This window comes from Panthera tigris, chromosome B4 (assembly GCF_018350195.1).
Source record: "Panthera tigris isolate Pti1 chromosome B4, P.tigris_Pti1_mat1.1, whole genome shotgun sequence".
NCBI lineage: Eukaryota > Metazoa > Chordata > Mammalia > Carnivora > Felidae > Panthera > Panthera tigris.
Window position 1 is genome coordinate 41,329,647 of NC_056666.1, and position 21,788 is coordinate 41,351,434.

A 21,788-nucleotide genomic window follows, 5' to 3' on the forward strand; every position below is an offset into this window, starting at 1 on the left:
GCGGAAATGTAAAATAGTGCAGCCATTTTGGAAAACAGTTTGGCAGTTCCTTAAAAGCTTAGAGTTACCATAGGATCTGGCGATTCCACTCCTTACAGTTCCACTGGTTAGGAAAAAATTGCCAATAAACTAAGTTGAAATGTCTGAGGTCAGGTTGTATTTGTAATAGATTTTTTCAAATGAAAATTGTTTCCTTCTGGGAATTTGCATATAATATTTTATTAGGGGGATTGTATTAGGCTCTTAGTAAATGTTTAGTACATAGCAAACACTCGATATATGTAGCTGAATAAATGAATGACTAGGTTGATACTGTAAGTATTTTAGAATGAAATCTCCATGTGGCAAAGAATAATGTCCTCCTTTGGAATCCATTCATTGTAATATAGAATTCAGTATTTTGATACGAAAAGTATTATTTTTGTATTGATATTAATTAATTTTGTATTGATATTAAAAGAGAAATGAAAACATATGGCCACACAAAAATATGTACATGACTGTTCTTAGTAGCATTATTCATAATAGCCAAAGAATGGAAACAACCCAAATATCCATCAAGTGATGAATGAAAAAATAAAATGTGGTATAAACCATGCAATGGAATATTGCTCAAGTGTCAAAAGGGACAAAGTACTGATGTATGCTACAACACATGAACCTTGAAAACATGATGCTAAGGTGAAAGAAGGTAGTCACAAAGGCCCAACGTGTTATAGGATTTCATTTACATAAAATGTGCAAAATAGGCAAATCTAGAGACAGAAAGTAATTTAGTGTTTGCCAGCAGCAGAGGTGGATAGGGGGAGGGTAGGGACATGAGAGCTAAGGGGCACAGGGTTTCCTTCAGGGATAATGAAAATATTCTAAAAATGATTGTGGTAATGGTTGCACAACTCTGAATATACTAAAAGCCACTGAACTGTACATTTCAAATGGGTGAATTTTATGTTATGTGAATTATATATATGTATAAATGTTTTATTTATTTTTGAGAGACAGAGTGCGAGCAGGGGAGGGGCTGAGAGAGAAGGAGACACTGAATCCAAAGCGGGCTCCAGGCTCTGAGCTGTCAGCACAGAGCCCTATACGGAGCTTCAACTCATGAACCCCAAGAACATGACCTGAGCCAAAGTCGGTCGCTCTACCAACTGAGCCAGCCAGGTGCCCCAAATTATGTATTAATAAAGCTGTTTAGGAGCACCTGGCTGGCTCAGTCAATAGAGCGTGCAACTCATGCAAATTCATGTTTGAGTCCCATGTTCAGTATAGAGATTACTTTTTAAAAAAATCTTTAAAAAATGAAATAAAATAAAGCTGTTTAAAAACAGTTCTGTTAGAGGCGCCTGGGTGGCTCAGTCAATTAAGCATCCGATTTCGTCTCAGGTCACCATCTCTCTCAGTTTGTGAGTTTGAACCACTGCCCCTTGCCCCCCCCCCCCCCCCCCCCCAGCCCCTCGCCTCTGGCTCTGTACTGACAGCTCAGAGAGCCTGGAGCTTGCTTTGGATTCTATGTCTCCCTCTCCCTCTGCCCCTCCTCTGTTTATGCTCTCTCTCTCTCTCTCTCTCTCTCTCTCTCAAGAACAAATAAACATTAAAAAAAAAATTTTGTTAAAGACTTGGCAGGAACAGGAAAAACAATTTGAAAAGCCTTTTTTTTTTTTTTTCAAAGTAAACTCTACACCCAGCATGGGGCTCAAACTCATGACCCCAAGATCAAGAGTTGCATATTCTACCAACTGAGCCAGCCAGGCACCCCAATGTTGACATTTTTTTAAAGTTAAAATCCATCAGTAGGGGGGGGTACCTGCGTGGCTCAGTCAGTTGAGCCAGATAGTCAGTTGAGTCAGACTTTGGCTCAGGTCTGATCTCACTGTTTGTGGGTTCAAGCCCCGCATTGGGCTCTGTGCTGACAGCTCCGAGCCTGGAACCTGCTTCGGATGCTGTGTCTCCCTCTCTCTCTGACCCTCCCCAGCTTGCATTCTGTGTCTCTCTCTCAAAAATAAATAAACATTAAAAAAATAATAATAAAAATAAAATCCATCAATAGGAAACAGTTAAAAATTACCATATATCCATATAATGGAAGAGACTAGACAACTATAAAAAAGAAAGAGGTAGATGTATGTTTAGTGATAATTAAAGATGTCCAAGACATATTATTAAATGAAAATAATTCAGTTGATGAATAGTATGTATGAGTGATGCCATTTTTGTTTTTTAAAAGTCTATATCTTTGGGGTGCCTGGATGGCTCAGTCAGTTAAGCGTCCGACTTCGGCTCAGGTCACGATCTCACAGTCTGTGGGTTCGAGCCCCATGTCTGGCTCTGTGCTGACAGCTCAGATTTGGATTCTGTGTGTCCCTCTCTCTTTGCCCCTCCCTAGCTTGCACTCTGTCTCTTTCTCTCTCTCTCTCTCAAAAATAAATAAACATTAAGAAAATTTAACAAAAAATAAAAATCTATATCTTTTCTAATAAAGGAGAGTCATGCTGAGGGAGATCATGAACTTGTATGTTCCTCTCTATATGCTTCTCTATTATTTGCATTTTGTTTGTTTATTTATTTATTTATTGAGAGAGTGTGAGTGGGGGAGGGACAGAGGAAGAGGGAGAGAGAGAATCTTAAGCAGACTCTCTGCCCAGTATGACCATGAGATCATGACCTGTGCCAAGATCAAGAGTCGGTCACTTACCCAACTGAGCTACTCGGGCATCTGTATTATTTGCATTTTAATGTTAGTTAAATATTACTTTTACAACTCAAGGAGATTCTATTCAGACCATTCTAGGGGGAAGGATGTCATCAAAGAGGACACAGAGTATCTAGCCTTCATTACACAGGTATTGGCTGGGCTCTTTCTCCTCCAGGCCTTACCAAAGGTGCTTCCTCTGTCTGGAATCACTGCCCTGAGTATATGATATTATGTATACACTTGTACAATAAAATTATCCACTGGTGCTTAGTAAAAGCTCAGGTATCATTATAACATCTGTCTCATTATATGGAATTACTCGTTTATTTAACCCCGTCAGTGGGTTGTAAGGTTCCAGATGACAGGGACTGTTTTACTGTCCATGAGGGCCTAGTACCTATAGCCTGGCACAGAGTAAGTGCTTAACAAAAATATGCTCAGTGACACCTCCCTAATCCTTCTGTCACGTCTTTTCTTCCCACCTAATATGTCTTCTTCTTTCTTCGGGGCCAAGGAAAATCATATCCTTTCCCTTCGGCTATATCAAGCCACATGGACTTTTCCTTTCCCCACTCCAACAAGACACTACCGTTCAATTGCCTAGCACTTCCAACCTTCCTGAGTGTTTCCATATTTACTTTCTTATTCCTCATGACAACCCCAGGACTGAGGAAACAGGCAAGAGGTGGGGAGGGGGCACAGAATTGCTTACTGAAGGCCAACTAAGTGCAAGGCCATTTACCCACATCATCTCTTTTAAACTTCTAACAATCCTTTTGGAAGTGGACATTTTTATCTCTATTTCACAAATGTGAAAATTAAACCTCAGTAAAATTATATAACATGCTGAGGAACACACAGTTATTAAACGGTAGAGTGGGTTTTGAACCTGGTCTCTCTGACTTTAAAGCCCCTGCTATTTCCGTGACATCAAGTGAACAGATTTGTCTATTAACTATATTACCCAAGCTAGACAGAGTAGGAGGTAACATGTCCTGATTTCCAGCCCACTGCATCTTCCATCAGATCACTTTGCATGTTATATAAAGTCTGTAGCACACAATTTAACAATCACATGATATCTTACCTTGTTGCCCAATTGTTTTTATTTATATTAGATTCCACAGATTGGTACTATCTCCTTTTTCCCCTGGCAGGAATTGTGTCATAAATAGTAACCTCCTTGAGCCTTAGTTTCCTCTTCTTTCAAATATCTATCTCACAGGACTGGTGTGAAGATTAAGTTATCACTTGTGAAGGCATCTCACACAGCCCACAATCTCTCCAGAAATATTTCTTGAATCTCAACTGCTTTTTCATCTCCTTCAACAAGTCACACAGGCCTGAGTACCTGGGTATGCTTGTATCAGGTCTTGTTATTTATATAACAGCATTCGATGAGGAGTAGTTCAGTGGGCACTTGTTGGATTTTCTCCCTTACTAGCCCCCAAAGGTTTGCATCAAACCAGTCCAAGATATGAGGAAAAGTGAAATGCTCCCAAACTGGGTTTAGCAATCTACAGTGTGTTAGCATAGATTACACTCATACTCGAACCCTGTCAGTTGGTATAGCTAAGCCTATTTTACAGATGAGAAAATAGTCTTAGGTAAATTGCTAGTAAACTGCAGATCTGCCAAGACTCCTCAACACAGGCCTTAAGATACATTGGGCCTGGGCTCCTTCCACTCCACCAAGCCACCTTACAAAGGTCGACTAAGTGCAAGGCTGGGGTGGGGGTAGAAACCAGACCACCACGTGCTTTGGTATTTCTTGCTCCTCCTTCCTCTTTAGCTCCGGAGGATGTTTCATTGCAATTCACAGTACTTTTCCTTTGAGGATGTGCGGTCCCTTTAACGTCTTGAGTGACGTACGAGTAGCCCCGCCCATCTCCCCTCCCCACAGCTCTGTTCCAAGCCCCACCCACTGCTTTTGCCCTGCGCCAATTAACGCACTTCTGCGGGTGGGGAAGCTGGCCCCTCCTTACCTGGCAACTGGTCCACTTGCTCCCGGGCAGATTTTCCGTTCAGTTCGTCGTGGTCCCCTCACGGCCCTCTAAGCAGTTGCCCCGCGGAAGTAGCCAAGTGTTCCGCCCCCTGGTTGCCATAACAGCAGTACGCGACGCCTCCTTGCGCCTTTCTCGTCTTTCAAAGCAGTCCTTCCTGGTCGGGGCCAAGACCCTCTCCGGAACCTCATCTTTAGTCGAGCAGAACCAGGGTCTGCGCCCCTTTGCGAGCGAAGGATTGGGTGGGAGGGTTGGAGACGGCGTCAGCCTGGTGCCCCAGAGGGGACAGGGAAATGGGGCCAGACGGGGTGGGAAAATTCAAAGAAATGAGTGGATCAGGTGTTAGGGATGGAAGGGAAGGGAGGGGTGTAGGAGGCTGGTAGGAGAACGTGGCTTAAGGGGGAGATGGGAAGAACTGGGGAGAGGACATTCAGGGAGAAGGGAGGCGGAGCTACTAGAAGACAGTGGGGCCACTGTGAAGGGTAGGAAAAGCCTGGGGAGGCATCCTGAAGGGAGACAGGTCCTTGGTGGGAAGTCGGAAGCGGAGGTTGGGAGTCCAAATGAGACGCTCACAGGGATGAGGAAGGAAGCATGGTTGGGAGGAGGTCAGAGGTCAAGGGTGATGGGAAGGGGTACCCTGTCAATGGAGGCGAGGGAGCTGAGGGCTGGTCAAAGCTGAGGAGACGTTCTTTCTCAGGAGGAGCACTGAGCTTGATTTGACTCCGGAGCCTTCAGCCAGGAAGAAAGATGTCAGATGAAGATGATCTGGAAGACTTCGATGCAGACCAGGATGATCTGGAAAAGGAAGAGGATGAGAGGGAGACAGAGGAGTGGGAGGACTACAGGAAGGAGGGAGAAGACCTCTCTGAGGAAGTGCGAGCATGGGAGCAGAGGGGTCCTAGGGCAAAGGGATCCAGTTGGGCTGGAAAGGGATGCCTGACTCCACTTCTTCTTGCAGTGGTTGCCCACCCCCCTCACGGAGGACATGATGAAGGAAGGGCTTTCTTTGCTCTGCAAGACGGGCAATGGACTGGCTCATGCTTATGTCAAGCTGGAGGTTAAAGAGAGGTGCCTTTATGGGGGACCAGAAGAGGCCTGAGGTTGTAGGGCCCAATTTCCTTTCTCACCCTCTTTCTTGGGTGCCTTAGCTGGGAATTTGGATCTCTCTTACCTTGGCCAGTGGAAGGGAAGGGTAGAATTTACTTTTCTGGAGCCCTGTGACTCCATCAGAGATGGCCTGGGGAATTGGAGGCTGTGAGGGTGTGTCAGGAGATTCCTCCTGGACTCCTTCACTTGTCCTTCACAGTGTTGGTTCTTGGCTCTCCACCAAAGAAAGGTCCCTGCTCACTGTTAAGAACCCACCTACCTTCTGTCCCGCTTCCTTACCACTCCCATCTGTCACTCAATCTTCTCTCCATTAATAGGCCATCTCCCTATTGCCCCCTGCTTTAGCACCTCTGTCAGTCCTTGCTGGATTCTTAACCCTAACTCTGGCCTTTGCCATCTCCTAGGGATCTGACAGATATCTACTTGTTGCGTTCCTACATCCATCTGCGCTATGTGGATGTTTCTGAGAACCACCTGACAGATTTGTCGCCACTGAATTTCCTTACGCACCTGCTCTGGCTCAAGGCTGATGGCAACCATCTGCGGAGTGCCCGGCTGAATGAACTGCCCTACCTGCAGGTTGCCAGTTTTGCCTATAACCAGATCACTGACACAGAGGGCATCTCTCACCCTCGTCTGGGCAGCCTGGATCTCAAAGGTGGGTCCTTAGGTTGGGCTACACGAGATTCTTTCTTTCCTCGCGTGTAGCCAACAGAAATGGGCAGTGAGGTCTTTGGTTGTGCCACAAAGCAATTTTCACTCATTCATTTATTCATTCCGACATCCATTATGATTTGTTGTGACATTTCTATGTGCTGGAGATGTAGCTGTAAACAAAACAAAATCCTTACTTGCATGTAGCTTCCATTCTGGTCAGGGGAGACAGACAACTATCAATGAACATAGTACATAAGCAAATTTATATAGTACGTTAAGAGGCAATATGTGCTGTTGAAAAGTAAATTAGGGTAAAGGGAATGAATAGAGGCACAAGTGCAACTTCAAACAGGTTGGTAAGGACAAGTATCATTGAGAAGCTTGATCTGAGCAAATATTTGAAGGAGGAGAAGGAGTTAGCCATGGGGATTGCTGGGGATTCTTCAGTCACTCCTCAAAGGCTTGGGTGAACATGTCCATTTGGCCCTTGTACTACCATACCACTTGCCCCAGGGCCCCAGGGGTGTTAACTCTGGAGCTGTCCCTCCTCATATCCACCAGACATGAGACAGAGAGGAGGATGCAGAGGCTCCCAACATTCAGGGTCTCCTGCTGAATATCTGGAGTGGCCCTCTGAGCTCCTAATACCCTCCTGCTCCTTAGGTAACCGCATCCGCATGGTGACAGGTCTGGACCCCCAAAAGCTGATCAGCCTGCACACCTTGGAGCTTCGGGGGAACCAGATAGAAACCACCCTGGGAATCAACCTTCCTAAACTGAAGAACCTCTTCTTGGTAGCTCACTGGGTTAGAGGGTGGTTGGTGCAAGAAGGTGGGCACTGTTCTGGGGGCCAGGATGCCTGGTGTCTAGGAGGCTCAGCTACTAGCTTCATCATCATCGTGATAATTTGGTATCATTTCTTGAGCCCTTAGTTGGTGCCAGATGCTATGGGGACGCCAAGTTAAAGCAGACAAGGTACTTATCACCTAGCAGGGCTGATAATACATAATGCATAGGAATAAAGACAATTTGCTTTGATACAGGCAGTAGCATAATTTGCTCTAACTGAGGTACAGATACCAGGCTAAGGCAGCCACTTAAATGTCGTGTTTTTGACTCTTGAGCTTCTTCATTCTAGGATAGTGCATTTCTCCTCAGTGGAGCCGTGGGTACTCTTGGGCCTGGGGGTGGGTTGAAGCATCTCTCCTTAAACAAGAAGTGGCTTTGGTGGGATGAGCAGTAGGGGGTTACTGCTGACCTTTCTCTGGACTGGAAGCATCTCCTAGTCTTCTTTACTCTCTACACAACCTCTACCCACCTCCACTCCCCTCCTGCACTCCTTTGTCTCCACTCTTAGGTTGCCTCTGACTTCTCTTCCCTGTCCCTGCTACTTTCTCCCAATCTATGCACTGTATCCTGGGGTCTAGGCCCAGAACATGCTGAAGAAGGTGGAGGGCTTGGAGAACCTAAGCAATCTCACTACCTTGCATCTTCGAGACAACCAGATTGAGACTCTGAGTGGCTTCTCCAAGGAAATGACATCGTTACAGTATCTCAACCTGAGGTATGTACCCCCTCCGGGCCCCACCTTGCCCCTACCCTGGACCAGGAGCAGCTTTTGACCCCATATTCCTCCCTGGCCCCAAAGTCCCAATCCTAGTCCACTCCTAGATTCTCACCTCAACCTTCATCCTGATCTTTACCCCTCCTTTCCTTACTGTCTTCTGCATTCAGTCCTAATTGCAACACTGAGACCTTTATAGCCTGAGACTCCCGAATCTTTATTCACTCCATCCACAGTTCTTGAGAACATGCTATATGCCAGGGCTTTGTGCTGTGTTTTGGCAACATTTAAAGGAATCAGAGACGGTCCCTGTCCTCAAGGGACTCAGAGTCTGGCTCCAATTCTCTTTTCTTGGTCCTATTCCATGTAAATTTCTGCTGCCCTTCTCCCATCTCCGGGACCCTTATTCCCCATCCCATTTCCTGCCTCTCTTCTCCTGAGCCCCACCTGTAAGGGATGGCTCCCTTACAGATATAAAACACAAGATGTGCTCATATTTGAGGAGAGAAGAGTATTTGAAAGAAATTCTCTAGATAGAAAGGCACTAGGGATCAGGGGGTGATTTTCTTTCAGCAACCCTTGTCTGATGGAGGATTTCATGTGTGTTTCTTTAAGCAAGATGTAAGGACACTGCCTCCTTAGTCAACATGGCCAAATTCTTAAAGCTGGCAAAGGAAAGAGAATCTCCAAGTAAAGAGATGTGATTGCACCTTGAAGCTCCAATTCCTGCCATGGCTTCTGGAGCAATCTCTTGCTAATTAGTTCTGCCATATTGGTCAGGCAGGGCTGGGGCTGCGGGGCGGCAGGGCGGCGGGGTGGGCGGTGGGCTCCTTTCCTTTAATGGTCTAGCCTGAGATAATGGACCCTCCTCAATGGCTGTTAATTGGGGTTGTTTGGAAGTTCAGTGTAGTGGGGAAGAGGTAGCTCAATGACTGGGCAATGGAATGCACAGGACAGCCCAGCACGAAGTGCAGTGGGAGTAGGGCTCCCAGTGAGAAACACCCTGTGAGGTGTAGTCACCTCCGTTGAGGTTAAGGCTGAAACAACAATTAAACCTGATTTCCTAGAGGCATGAGACAAGAACATGAAAATAAACATATTTTATGTTTAATGAGGCGCATTAGGAGATGAAGCTTGTTCTTCAGGCCAGGAGGCCCCAGACCGTCTCTAGCTCTAGGCTCCTTCCTGAACGCAGCACCCACATTGCACCACTCACCTCCGTGAACTTAAAGCCCAGCTCCTTGTCCACTGGCCTGCCTCCTACTTGCTAACCTTTGACTAGGTAGGATTGATAACAGAAGTTTGGCTTTGCAAGGGAGATGTCCCCCCTCCCCTCCCAACTACAAGACAGGGCTGGGACCTAGCTTTGCTGCTCCAGAAGGACAAATACGACTGGCGCATTACAGAACAGACCATGGTGCTCCCAGGTTCCTGGAAGGGCAGAGGCAGGACTGGAGCAGGTTGGACAGACAGCCCCTCTGCTGCAGAGCTCGCAATGCTGAGCACGCCAGTCCACAGAGGCAGGTTCTAGGGAACCCGGTGGGAGATTCCCTCAGAGGCTCCATTCCTGGGAGCTGGCCCCCAAAGCCCATCCTGCCCCAAGGTGAATCCCTCCTGACCACTCCGGCAGGGGCAACATGGTGACCCGCCTGGGAGAGCTGGCCAAGCTTCGGGACCTGCCCAAGCTGCGAGCCTTGGTGCTGTTGGACAACCCGTGTACAGATGAGAGTGACTATCGCCAGGAGGCCCTGGTGCAGATAGCACACCTCGAACGCCTGGATAAAGATTTCTACGAGGAGGAGGAGCGGGCTGAGGCTGATGAGATCCGTCAGATGATGAAGGAGACCCAGGAGCAGGAGGCTGAGCCTGAGCACAGCTTCGAACTGGAGCAGTCTTCCATGTAGCAGCAGCTCTTTTAGCCTCCAAGAATAGTAAGGAAGCAGACAGAGAGGCAGGAAGAGGAGGCCAGGGGTCTGGCAGCCAGGGGAAGAGAAGCTGCTACGGGAGGAGGTGGCTGAGGCAGGGACATGGCAGGAGAACCCTTGGAAAGACCAGAGTTAGGAGTCAAGGGGTGTCTCAGAGTGAGTAGAGAGGACCAGGAGGGCCTAGGAGGAGCCGAGGAAAGGCTTAGGAGAATACATTAGGGGAGGAAAAGTAACGAAAGAGAATCTGGGAGGCTGGCAGAGATGCTGGTGGAGGGCTGGTGGCCACGTGTGACACACAGTGGAGATCAGCTGGAAAGGATAGGTCTGGGGTGTGGTGAGGGGTAGGGGGAAGGGGTGGAGGTGGTGGTTGAGGATGGAAGCTGGGGGGAGGCAGGGGAGGAAGATCTTGCACTAAAAATCTGAAGCTAAAAATAACAGGAAGCAGGGGTTCTGGGAAGAAAGGAGGGAAAATGAGGCAGAAAGAGACTGGGGAGGTGAGCCCAGGGAGGTGTGGCCCCTGGGCACCAGTGATGGGGTCACAGGCAGTATGGGGAATGCAGTAAAAGGCCCAGAGGCTTTACCTCTGTCCTCTTCCTCCAGGAGATCAAAGACACTGGCCCTAAGACCCGAGAAGACTCCCAGTTAGGGGGGCTGCCATGTTCACCCCCCTCATCCTGAGACAGAGCATGCCCTCTCTTGCCTCACACCTGGGAATTCATCACAGCTTGCTGTCCAGGCTCTGGGTGGGCACCTGGGCAGCGTCCGGGTGGGCCTGAGCCTTGCCTGGAACGTGTGTGTGTGTGTGTGTGTGTGTGTGTGTGTGTGTGTGTGTGTTTGGGTGTGGCAGCCCTCGGGCAGGTATGGGGAAATCAGGCCTGGATGGGCCCAGGGGATGCTCCTAGAGTTGGCTGCAGAGGAGCTGCGGAGGCGGCTGGGTGTGTTACAACAGTTCGGTTTTCAAATAAAGAGACATTTTGATACTCTTGTGTCTGACTGGGGTTGTGAGACACCAAGTCTGTCATGGGCTTCACTGGTGTGAGGCTGTGCCTGTTACCTTCGAGGGGGGCAGAGCGTGGGTGTGAGCGCGCGTGGGTGCTGGGGGCCAGGTCCTGGGTCGCCCCTAGCCCCTCCCCCATAGCTCTCCCCCGCGCCCTCCCCCACCCCGCCCCCCATAGGCCCCCCACCCGCACTCCTACGTGCGCCTCCGCCGGAGGCTCCTGACTCATCGGGGGCTCCGGGTCACATGCGCCCGCCCGGCCCTATCGGCGCCTCCCCCCGCCCGCCCCCCGCCCGCCGCCCGCCGCCCGGGAGCCGCAGCCGCCGCCGCCGCCGCCACCACTCCCGCTCTCTCCGCGCCGCCGCCGCCGCCACCGCCATCGCCACAGGCTGAGTCTGCAGCCCCGAGGTGAAGCCCCAGCGGGCCCCTGCACCCCTCCGGCCCCCTCCCCTCGCCGCCGCGCCCCCCGCCCTTTCCCCTGGCCTGCGCGCATCCCTCGCCCCGTGGCGCTGCGCACCTGCTCAGTCATCTGCACCTCCCCAGGCACCCTCCCTCCCAGGCCTTCTAGGACCGCTCCTCTCGGTTAGTGGCGGTCGCCCCCTCCTCATCTGGGCGTCAGGCCTCTCCGCACCTGTTTCTAACTGCGCCTTTACTCCACCCTTGCCTGCCCCTCTCCCTCGGCCCCTCTCCGCCTCCGGTTCTGTCGCCGTTAAGTTCGGGGTCTCCCTGGGCTGTGCATTTTTATCCTGGCACGTCCCTTGGCTTTGCATCTGGAGAAACGTCTTCTCTTCCCATTCTTCAGCATCCCTAGACTTCTGAACTCCCCTCTCTCCCCCTCCTCCCCCATACTGCCCCTCTCCTTTTACATTGCTTCTCGCCGCTGGATGGGGGAGGGATGGGAGGAGGGGAGAATTTGTCTAGGGGCTGGCGTGGGGTGGGGGGGGGGGAAGGATGTGCCCAGCGTTGCCTCTCCCCCCAGATCTCGTCTCCCTCCCCGCCCCCGCTGCAACCCCCAGGGTCTGAGGGCTTCTCCAGGACCCTCTCCCCAGACTTCTCTACTGTCCATCTCTTGGGAAGAGGAGAGACGTATGTTTAGGAGAGAGGCTGGGATCTTGGAGTGGGGTTGGGGGTGTTAGGTTGCGGGGGAGGAGGGCTCTGGAGGAGAGGCCCCAGACAGCCCATCCTCTTTTGTCAACAAGGAGAAATGCAAGTCTGGCCGCCATTACACTCTGAGATCTGGGGGAACCCCACCACGAATCTGCTGCTGGAGCTACTGAGGGGGGCGAGGGAACCTCTGCTAGTGCCCCTCCCTCCTCACTGCGGTGTCCTCCCTTCTCACCCGTTTGATCCTACCCCGCCCCCCACTGCAGTGACCTCCCCTTCCTCACTGCATTGACCTTCTCTCCCCGTGGGGTGGGGGGGATCCCTTCTAAAGCCGGGACTGCAGCCAGCTCCTCCCCACCCCCCACCCACTGCAGTAACCTCTTTCCCATGGCTCCCAGTCTCTGGCCCCTCCCACTGATCAGGCTCCACCTCTCTAAACCACTTATCTTTCTCCTTCCTTTCCTTCCACCCAATAACTCAGCCATCATGTCGATAGAGAAGATCTGGGCGCGGGAGATCCTGGACTCCCGTGGGAATCCCACGGTGGAGGTGGATCTCTACACCGCCAAAGGTAGTGGGCAGGGCATGGGCCTTCCCACAGCCCTCAGGCTGGGTTTCCCCTGGCTAGGGAGGGGAAGCTGCCTTGATTCCCAGTGGGGATGGGGTGCTGGGCCAGGTTCACCAGCCTGGAATGTGGGGGTTGGATACTTCTTGTCCAGCGGAGCCCAGATAGGCTCATCTCTGTATTCTATTTTATGTATGGGATATATCCTGCCTCCGCAGGCCTGTGTGTGTACCTGTGTGCGTGTGTGCATATGTGTGCTGCCTGCATAGCTTCATATCTGTGGGTTCCTACTTGTACTTGTGGGACCTCAACTGGGCAGATGAGGCCCCTGCTTATGCTTGTGTGTGTGTGCGTGCGTGTGTGTGTGTGTGTGTGTGTGTGTGTGTTAGGGAGCAGTGTGGGGATAGGTTAGAGCTAGAAAGCTGAAGGAATCCCTGGTCCCTGTAGTGTCCTTCTCTGTCCCTCCTTATTTCGTGTCCCTCTCTCAGGTCTCTTCCGGGCTGCAGTGCCCAGTGGAGCCTCCACTGGTATCTATGAGGCCCTGGAGCTGCGGGATGGGGACAAACAGCGTTACTTGGGCAAAGGTGAGGCCTTTTCTCTTTTCCAGACTCTCCCATCCCTCAGCTTTATACTCCTACCTCACACCAGTCCACAGCCCCCTTCTTGCCTGCGCCCCACTTCTGGCCCTTCCCAGCCTGACCCAGTCTGGCCTCTCTGCCTCTCCCCAGGTGTCCTGAAGGCAGTGGACCACATCAACACCACCATTGCTCCAGCCCTCATCAGCTCAGTGAGGCCTGCTCTTTGCTGGGGGCGGTGGTGGGCAGGACCAGGGTCCTGGAAGCAATCCTGGATGAGGGGAGGAGGGAGAGAAGGGAGATTCCTCTTGGGCATCATACTTCTTGAGGAGAGTGTGGGGAGACTCCTTCCCCACCCCTGCTCCCAATCCAGACAGGCTGCTTTCACAGAAACCTGGTTGGCTGCTGGCCAGCTGTGAGCCTATGTGGGAATGGGGTGGGGCCCTCTGCCTCCGGGCCCAGCCTCCATCCTGGCCTGGGGTGATGGTGGCTCTGTCTACAGGGTCTGTCGGTGGTGGAGCAGGAGAAGCTTGACAACCTGATGTTGGAGCTGGATGGGACCGAGAACAAATGTAAGCCAGGGCTGGGAGAAAGTGAGGAGGTGTGAGCAGGGCGGGTGTGTGGAGCAGACAGGGCACTGAAGGGGCCAGTGCTGTGGGGACTTCCGTCGGAAGGCTGTCCGGACTAGCCCACCTTCCATTCTCCTCTCAAAGCCAGAGCAAGAGAAGAAGAATTTAACCACAGTAGGAGGGAGTGACATTAGACAGAAGAACTTTGCAGCGTGAAGGGGGGGAGCTGGCAGGGGACAGTCTGGCCTCAAGATGTTTAGAAATAGGTGGAGCTGTCTGCCCTTTCCCATTAAATCGAGCGTGTGTGTGTGTGTGTGTGTGTGTGTGTGTGTCCTGCTATTTTCAGGAGAGGACTGATGAGGTGTCTCAGGAGTGGAGAGGGGAGAGGGGATCTCTTTTACTGGCTCCTTTTGGGGTATATAAGTGGAGTCAAGGGCTCGGAAATTTAGGGGACACTTTGCTCAGTGCCTTCCTCTGTAATCTCCCAGCCAAGTTTGGGGCCAATGCCATCCTGGGTGTGTCCCTGGCCGTGTGTAAGGCAGGGGCGGCTGAGCGGGAATTGCCCCTATACCGCCACATCGCTCAGCTGGCCGGGAACTCAGACCTCATCCTGCCTGTGCCGGTGAGCACTGCGCCACGCCTGTGCCTGTGCCAGGGGTGGGTGGGGGGAGAGCATGAAACCTTGTGAAGAATGATGGGGGTTGGGGGGGGGAGTGCATTGAGGCACCTAAAGAGAAAGGAGGGAGACTTGAGACTTTGAGTCTGGGAAGCTGGAGCAGGTGTGGGATCTTGGGTTAACAACCCAGGGGCAGAGGAGGGAAGTGCTCTGTGACTTTTCTGTCCTGTGGCCCCCCAGGCCTTCAACGTGATCAATGGTGGCTCTCATGCTGGGAATAAGCTGGCCATGCAGGAGTTTATGATCCTTCCAGTGGGCGCTGAGAGTTTTCGCGATGCCATGCGACTTGGGGCGGAGGTCTACCACACACTCAAGGGGGTCATCAAGGACAAATATGGCAAGGATGCCACCAATGTGGGAGATGAAGGTGGCTTTGCCCCCAACATCCTGGAGAACAGTGAAGGTGAGGCCAGGAGCCCTACTCCCTGCTTTAAGCCTTGCTCTGTCCTTGGACATCAGGAAGGGCCACACAGCTCCCCAGATCCTGAGGAGTATGGGTGGGAGGCCCTTGAGCCAGCTCAAAGAGGAACCCATACCGGGAGTGGGTCCCAGAGGGCCTGCCACATTTACAGGCAGGCCTAAGAGGATAGTCTTCACCTGTCCAGCCAGATCTGTTAGCAACTGTAAGTTCTTACTGGAGCCCCTGGGAATGCTGGGAGGTGGTCTAAGTGACATGGAGGACCCATCCTGGACTTGAACTTTGTAGGATTCTCAGTTTGATGAGATATACTGTACTGCAAGGATTCAATTCTGAGTCTATCCCATTTCTACCCCCAACCTCTCAGGTCTCTAAGATCCCTAATTTTTCTCTGCTGTGGGAGGAGCTATATAGTGAATAGAAACAATAACAGGAAGGGGCGCCTGGGTGGCCAGTTGAGTGTCTGACTCTTGATTTCAGCTTGGGTTATGATCTCAGAGCTGTGGGATCGAGCCCTGCTTTGGGCTCTGTGCTGAGTGTGGAGCCTGCTTAAGATTTGCTCTCTCTTTCTCTCTGCCCTCCCCACTCTCAACTTAAAAAAAAAAAAAAAAAAAAAAAACAATAACAGGAAGTGGCTAAGAGTTCAGGTTCCGGGGTCAAATTGCCTCCATTTGAACCTTGACTTAAGAGTTACTGGCTAGTGATCTTTCTTACTCAACTTCTCTGTGCTTGTCTTTCTTGCCTGTAAAATGGGAACAACAACAGTATCTCCCTCTTAGCACCATTGTACTTAGGTGACATAGCCCATAATAAACGATGGCTATTGACAAAAAAAACCTGTTACGAACAGAATTCCATTCCTCTGTCCTCTTAGAAGATGGTCTGCTCTTCCCAGACCTGGGATGACCCTAACAACAATTGTAGCCAGGCTTCTTCCCAGCACCAGTCCTGTGCCTCGGCTCTGAATTTCTTTCTTTTTCACATTCCTCTTTGCCCACCCTTCCTGCTGGTGATCCCACTATATTCCATCCCCAGCCTTGGAGTTGGTGAAGGAAGCCATCGACAAGGCTGGCTACACAGAAAAGATTGTCATTGGCATGGACGTCGCTGCCTCGGAGTTTCATCGCGATGGCAAATATGACTTGGACTTTAAGTCTCCTGCTGATCCCTCCCGATACATCACTGGGGACCAGCTGGGGGCCCTCTACCAGGATTTTGTCAGGGACTATCCTGGTGAGAACAAGGGCTATGGGAGGGAGGGCAGTGCAAGGGCCAAGGGGCAGGCGGGGATGTGTGGGGCAGCCTGGGACCTTGTGGGGCACTGACTTAGGTGCCAGGTGGAGGTGTCCTAAGCAGAGCCAGAGAACCAGGACAGGGACCAAAGAGCCTTCTGCAGGGGCTGGCTTTGTATGTAATGTAAATGTGCAGGTACCTATGGTGAATCTGTTTCATCTGCTTCCGGTCCTAATTAAAGTCGTGTGTCCCGCAGTGGCTGGGATCACGGGGAGGGCTTTGGAAGGAACCAGTCATGGTGAGAGGGTGACTGGGCCCAGCAGGGAGCTTGTACCTATCAGTGTTTTTGACTGATGAAGTTGTAGATGCTGAGTGGAGCTGGAAGCGCTATGGGGGTAGGATGGGAAGGCTGAGGAGGAGCTGAACTACCCTCTCCAAACCCACTAAAGGCTGTGACCCCTGCAGGGAGGAGGCTGGTTTCCGTTTCCCTGAGACAGAGCAAGACATAAATGCAAAATGAGGGATTTAGAATAGCACAGAGGGAAAGCTTCCTGGTAATGAAGGTGGGAAAATGCAAAGGCGGTTACGAGAAAGATCCCGAACCCTTGTTTTTTGGAAGGTGTTCGGAAGGTGTCGGGCGTGATCGCATAGTGGTTAGTACTCCGCGTTGTGTGGAAGGTTTTCAGAAAGAATCTAGGTAAGTGTCAGGGCAAGCTTATTTCGGAGGCAGGGAAGCAAGGATGAGCAGGCTAAGTTAGCCAGAGGATGTATCCATTTCAGGGAATCACAGGGTGGGTGTTCCTGCCTGATGCAAACCCCAGGGAGGGTCAGCAGCCCCTCCTGCTCTCCCTGCAGTGGTCTCCATCGAGGACCCCTTTGACCAGGACGACTGGGCCGCCTGGTCGAAGTTCACAGCCAATGTAGGGATCCAGATCGTGGGCGATGACCTGACAGTGACCAACCCAAAGCGTATCGAGCGGGCAGTGGAGGAAAAGGCCTGCAACTGTCTGCTGCTCAAGGTCAACCAGATCGGCTCAGTCACGGAAGCCATCCAAGCGTGAGTGTCCCCTGGCTCTCCCCTACCCGGCCCCTGTTTCTACAGGATGCCTCTGGCAAGTGCTCCCAGCCTCGTCCTGGCATAGATGCTGAAGAGAGCAGGGAACCTACAGTCACCTTCCCAGCTCTTCAGGCTCTGCCCCCTCCACCCCATGCCCTGTGCCCCTCCCAGAGAGCTTCCTGCCAGGTGTTTTTTGTTTTTTGTTTTTTTTTAGTTTATTTATTTATTTTTGAGTGAACAGAGACAGTGTGAGTCGGTGGGGGGGGGGGGGGTGGGGGCGCGGGGAGGGGTGCAGAGACAGAGAGAGAGAGAGGGAGAGAGAATCCCAAGGAGTGCCCTGCCAGCACAGTGCCCCATGTGGGGCTCGATTTCACAAAACTGTGAGATCATGACTTGAGCTGAAACCAAGAGTCGGACGCTTAACTGACTGAGCCACCCAGGCACCCCCGGCCAGGTGTTTCTCGACATAGACCAATGTTGGGGCTGGGAAGAGAGTGCCCAGTGTGAGAGGCTGGAGGTCAGTGCTGATGTATGGCTGCAGGTGCAAGCTGGCTCAGGAGAATGGCTGGGGTGTCATGGTGAGTCATCGCTCAGGAGAGACTGAGGACACGTTCATCGCCGATCTGGTGGTGGGGCTGTGCACAGGCCAAGTGAGTGCAAGGGCGATCTTTGTGAAATTGGTGGGTTCTGTCGGGTGGGTCTCTCTTTCCAGGTGTTTGCGGGTGTCGGGAGAATGTCAAGGGAGTGTAAGTTTCCTTTCAGGAAGTGAAGGGGCAGCCACTGAGCTGCATATGTTTGGGGATGTTTCAGATCAAGACTGGCGCCCCGTGCCGTTCTGAGCGTCTGGCTAAGTACAACCAGCTCATGAGGTGAGGAAACCTGGGGGATGGGAGCCCGGGGCCCAGAGGGTTAAAAGCTCTGATACCCAGGACCTGGAGAACAGTAGATATCCAGAAAATACTTGTTTTCGAATGATGGGTTTACCCATGGCCTGATTGATGGCTCCCACAGGTCATGTGGAGAAGCCAGGGGATGCCCCCGCTTGGGCCGGACATAGGGACAGGTGGTGTGACAGGCTTGGAGAGGATAGGGGCCTCCTGGAAAGAGAAGTGGAATCCTCCTGCGTCCTTATTTCTTTTCTGGCTCATCCCTTCCAGAATTGAAGAAGAGCTGGGGGACGAAGCTCGCTTTGCTGGACATAATTTCCGCAATCCCAGCGTGCTGTGATCCCTCTACTTGCCTGGAGACCTGGAACCCCTCTCCCATCCTCCTGGATCCTCTCTCTTCCTGTCTTGCTCTGTGATATTTCACCCCGGACACCCCGGCTGACCTGTCGCTCTGTTCCTTGGCTTGTCCAGCCCCTGCTCTGTGCTCTCCCCGCTCTGGGCTCCACACTCTCCACTTCTCTTTCCTTTCTATTCTCTCTCCTCAAAAACTGGCCACAGAACTGAGGATTATAAGGGAGTCCCCATGGAAGAACAGTCAGGGTCTGTGTACAGGTGCATCAGGGCTGGCTGGGGACGTGTTGAGAGAGGGGCCGTGTGTCACTGTGCTTTCTGCCGCTTCCACACGTTTGTCCATGTGGCATCTGAGCCAGGGAGTGTGCAGTGCCGAGGGGGAGGGGAGCGCTGGCCGCGTGATCGTGCCTGGCCGAAGACTTCAGTGAATTATTTATTTGTTTATTTATTGTTCACTCGTCTTGTTCATTAATTCAGCGTTTCTCCACAACTCCAGGGCCAAAACCTGGCCTGACCAGAGGAGATCGCATGTGTGTGCGTGTGTACTTCACGTGGCCGTAGATTCCGAGATGGCCTGGGGTGGGAGGTCTTGCTGAAAATGGAGTGGGAAGGGTAACAGAAAAGGGACATGTCATCAGTTCCTTCGTGTCTCCCAGCCCTTAACCTAAGCCGGCTCAGTCCAGAGGTGGGGCTGTGTGCCCGGGGACTCTTCCCCCATAGCTCTCCCCCAGCCCCGGCTACCCTGTTCTTCCTCCAGCTGCACCCGAGCAATGTCTCACTCCCCTGTGCCACGCTCCACAGTTGCCACCACCTCTGTGGCGTTGAAATGAGCACCACCATTAAAGTCTGAATCACAGTGCATTGTTGTGTCTGAAGAGTCTTTCGTCCGTATGAGGGGAGAGAAGACGGAGCACCCAGAAGTTGGTGAAACTGGATAGCAGAGCTGGGGAGGACACAGAAAGATGAAGAAACCCAACCAGTATGGCTAAGATAATGGCCCTGCCTACCCCTCCCTGGCTGGGTGGGGACCACGTTGGCCCTGCCTTCTCATCAGCAAGCCTGGCCCCAGGACCCAGGTCAATGAAGGGCTCTTAACCTGGAGTCCAAGAATCCCTAGGAGTGTCAAAAATTGTGTGGGTGTGCATTTTTGGGAAAAAGGGTCCAAAGCATTCTGGATTCCTATAGGGCCTTGACCAAAGAAGGGATAAAGCTATGGACTGGAGCAGTTCCCCCACTGGGCCTCTCTCCACTGGGCTGCTGGCCACTGTGGGCCACAGCAGCGCTGCGTGGGCATCACCCCCTGCAAGATGGGGAACTGGGGAGGGAAGGATGGTACCAGAGGATTTGGAGGTGGGCCTGAGAAAGTGTTCCTGGAAACCTGAGAGTCAGGACCACAAGGGCTGGTTCGGCCTGTGAGTAGGGCCCCAGTGTGTGGCCGGAGACCCACTATAAACCTTCAGCTCCAGTGGAGCACTGACTTTGAGATGGGGACCCAGGAACCACCAAGGGGGAGAAACCCTCTCATAGGGCTGGGATACAGAGCAGAGCCCAGCAGGTAGGTGTTCCACACGGGGTGCTGTGGCCACTAGAGGGAGGCAAGGTTCTGTGGGACACCAGGCTCCCCCTGAGCTAGGGGTGGGATGGGAGGAATTTCAAGGCTGTCCCCTCTATGGGCCTCCTACTCTGTTTCTACTCTGAGTTCTGGTCCTGGGCACCCTGCCATCCTGCCCAACTCCAGAACTAGAAGAGGATTTTAGTCCTGTATGGGCAGGACCCATTTCACTGCTCTTCTTCCTGTGTCCCTGACATACTCAGCCATTTTCAGTTCTTGCCCCTGCTCCTCCAAGCCTCTTAGTAGGGGCATCTCATCTTTCCCTTCTCTCTTGTCTCCTGGCGCCCCTTTCTGTTCCCCTTGGGGCACACTGTGTTCTGTGCCTCTCAGTTTTCTCTGGGGTTCCCAGTATCTATCTTCTCCAACTCCTGGACTGACCAAGACCATTTTGGTTGGAGCCACATTTCCTAACCTCTGTCCTTTCCTCCCTCCTTGCTAGGTGGGCTTCTCTGGCAGCCATCCCACCCCCCCCCCCCCAAAGGTTCTGGGTTGGATTGGGTTACAGCTGGCTCTGTCTGGGCCTCCCGGGCCCCTCTCTCCACTTTCCCTTTGTGCTGTTGCCTGGAGACCAGTGGGTTGTGGGGGGCTGGGGTGAGGGGGGGTGGTGGTGGTGGTGGTGTGTGTGTGTGTGTGTGTGATGCACCCCAAAGCTGAACGGTGAGCCTGGTCTTAAGATAGGGGAAGAATTGGAGGGGGTAGGCCCTGGCTTCTCTGACTCTACCTGTCTTCTGTTCCTACATAGGCCTACATTTTTCTTTTAGGCTCAGGTATGTCACCATCTTAGCCCAGCCCTTAGTGGTTAAAAAACTAGAGAGAGCAGCTCCGCCTAGAAGGGAGCTGGGAAGGGCCTGGGCCTGGGCCCAGTGGGAGACTTGAACTGAGAAGTGCAGAAAGAGAGGAAATGCAATGGGGAGCGAGTAGGAGGAGCCTTGGAACAAAGTTGGGGGGTGGGGAGAAGGAGCAGGGGCCATTCTAGGGCTTAGAGGAAGGGAGGGCAGGGATCACCGGGGAGAGGGGGACAGGGAGCTGGCCTGGTCTGTGGAAGGCCCTGAGGAATACAGAAGGTGAGCGTGCAGTAGAAAAGTGAGTGGCAAACCAAAAAGCTAAAGAGTGGTGATTCAACCCCAGGCCAAGGAAGCCTTGCCCAGGTTCCCCAGTGCTTTAGAATCTGTTTAAAGCTTCGGGTATTCCCAGAATTTGGCCGAGCCTGGCCCAAGGAAATATGAGGCTAATTCCACTGAGTTGCTACAGAGCCAGCCTCCATCCTTCCCAGAAGGCTAGTGGGATCCTGCCATTCAGGGCCTATCTTTGGCCTCTAGCTGGCTTGGCCCCATACATACCCTACTCCCACCCCAAAACTGGAGAGCTATTAAGGGCTCCCAATCCAGGCTCCAGCTCCAGCTCTTCCAGTTTCCCAGCCTGCCTCCCTCCCATTCTCTGGCCTTCCCAATCTCTGCTGCCAAAAATCACCCAGTGTCTTGGTGTCCTTTGTCCTGGGAGATGTTGCTGCTTGGTATGGGGCCAGGGAGACAGCCTAGAAGACATTGGTGGTGGACGGGCAGAAGTGTTGGCTTTAGGCTGGAGACTGGAAATGGCTGCCTGGAGAGCTGGGAGGGTTGAAGGAAGACCCTGTGGTCTGCGGGTGGGGTGGGGATTGTCTCCATAGTAGAATGATTGGGATTGGGGAACCAGGGCCCCTAGGGATTTCGCTCCACGGTGAGCCTAATCCCCACCTGACCCCTTCCCTGTGGCCAAGAGTACTGTCTGTGATGACTTCAGACAGGTTTGGGGAG

At 52.2% G+C, this 21,788-nt stretch overlaps 2 protein-coding genes across 6 annotated transcripts; both read left to right on the plus strand.

Annotated features, from left to right (window-relative positions):
- The first annotated feature begins 4,625 nt into the window (after nt 1-4,625).
- LRRC23 (leucine rich repeat containing 23) lies at nt 4,626-10,931 on the plus strand. 3 transcript variants are annotated; one of them, XM_042991684.1, is made up of 9 exons: nt 4,626-4,910; nt 5,396-5,571; nt 5,657-5,766; nt 6,210-6,463; nt 7,126-7,256; nt 7,890-8,026; nt 9,433-9,546; nt 9,657-9,957; nt 10,552-10,931. In XM_042991684.1, the coding sequence occupies exons 2-8, from the start codon at nt 5,446-5,448 to the stop codon at nt 9,928-9,930; spliced, it is 1,146 nt and encodes a 381-aa protein (XP_042847618.1). In that variant the 5' UTR covers nt 4,626-4,910; nt 5,396-5,445; the 3' UTR covers nt 9,931-9,957; nt 10,552-10,931. The 3 variants fall into 3 exon arrangements, with proteins under 3 accessions (XP_042847618.1, XP_042847619.1, XP_007089647.1); XM_042991685.1 differs by having other exon boundaries at nt 9,454-9,546; XM_007089585.3 differs by lacking the exon at nt 9,433-9,546.
- Nucleotides 10,932-11,269: 338 nt separating this feature from the next.
- On the plus strand, nt 11,270-19,326 carry ENO2 (enolase 2). 3 transcript variants are annotated; one of them, XM_042991689.1, is made up of 12 exons: nt 11,270-11,356; nt 12,534-12,623; nt 13,106-13,201; nt 13,346-13,404; nt 13,695-13,764; nt 14,250-14,383; nt 14,618-14,840; nt 15,891-16,088; nt 16,944-17,145; nt 17,687-17,795; nt 17,956-18,014; nt 18,303-19,326. In XM_042991689.1, exons 2-12 carry the CDS (start codon nt 12,539-12,541, stop codon nt 18,370-18,372), a joined length of 1,305 nt encoding a protein of 434 aa, XP_042847623.1. In that variant the 5' UTR covers nt 11,270-11,356; nt 12,534-12,538; the 3' UTR covers nt 18,373-19,326. The 3 variants fall into 3 exon arrangements, with proteins under 3 accessions (XP_042847623.1, XP_042847625.1, XP_042847624.1); XM_042991690.1 differs by lacking the exon at nt 11,270-11,356 and adding an exon at nt 11,446-11,530; XM_042991691.1 differs by lacking the exon at nt 12,534-12,623 and having other exon boundaries at nt 18,303-19,323.
- Nucleotides 19,327-21,788: the final 2,462 nt, after the last annotated feature.

What these genes read in the sequence shown, in the direction of transcription:
- LRRC23 (XM_042991684.1), top strand. Translation starts at nt 5,446, where the DNA reads ATGTCAGATGAAGATGATCTGGAAGACTTCGATGCAGACCAGGATGAT. An exon ending in AAGCTGGAGGTTAAAGAGAG is followed by an intron (nt 5,767 to 6,209) that starts GTGCCTTTATGG and finishes GCCATCTCCTAG; the next exon opens with GGATCTGACAGATATCTACT. An exon ending in AACTGAAGAACCTCTTCTTG is followed by an intron (nt 7,257 to 7,889) that starts GTAGCTCACTGG and finishes CCTGGGGTCTAG; the next exon opens with GCCCAGAACATGCTGAAGAA.
- ENO2 (XM_042991689.1), top strand. Translation starts at nt 12,539, where the DNA reads ATGTCGATAGAGAAGATCTGGGCGCGGGAGATCCTGGACTCCCGTGGG. An exon ending in ACAGCGTTACTTGGGCAAAG is followed by an intron (nt 13,202 to 13,345) that starts GTGAGGCCTTTT and finishes GCCTCTCCCCAG; the next exon opens with GTGTCCTGAAGGCAGTGGAC. An exon ending in TTTTGTCAGGGACTATCCTG is followed by an intron (nt 16,089 to 16,943) that starts GTGAGAACAAGG and finishes CTCTCCCTGCAG; the next exon opens with TGGTCTCCATCGAGGACCCC.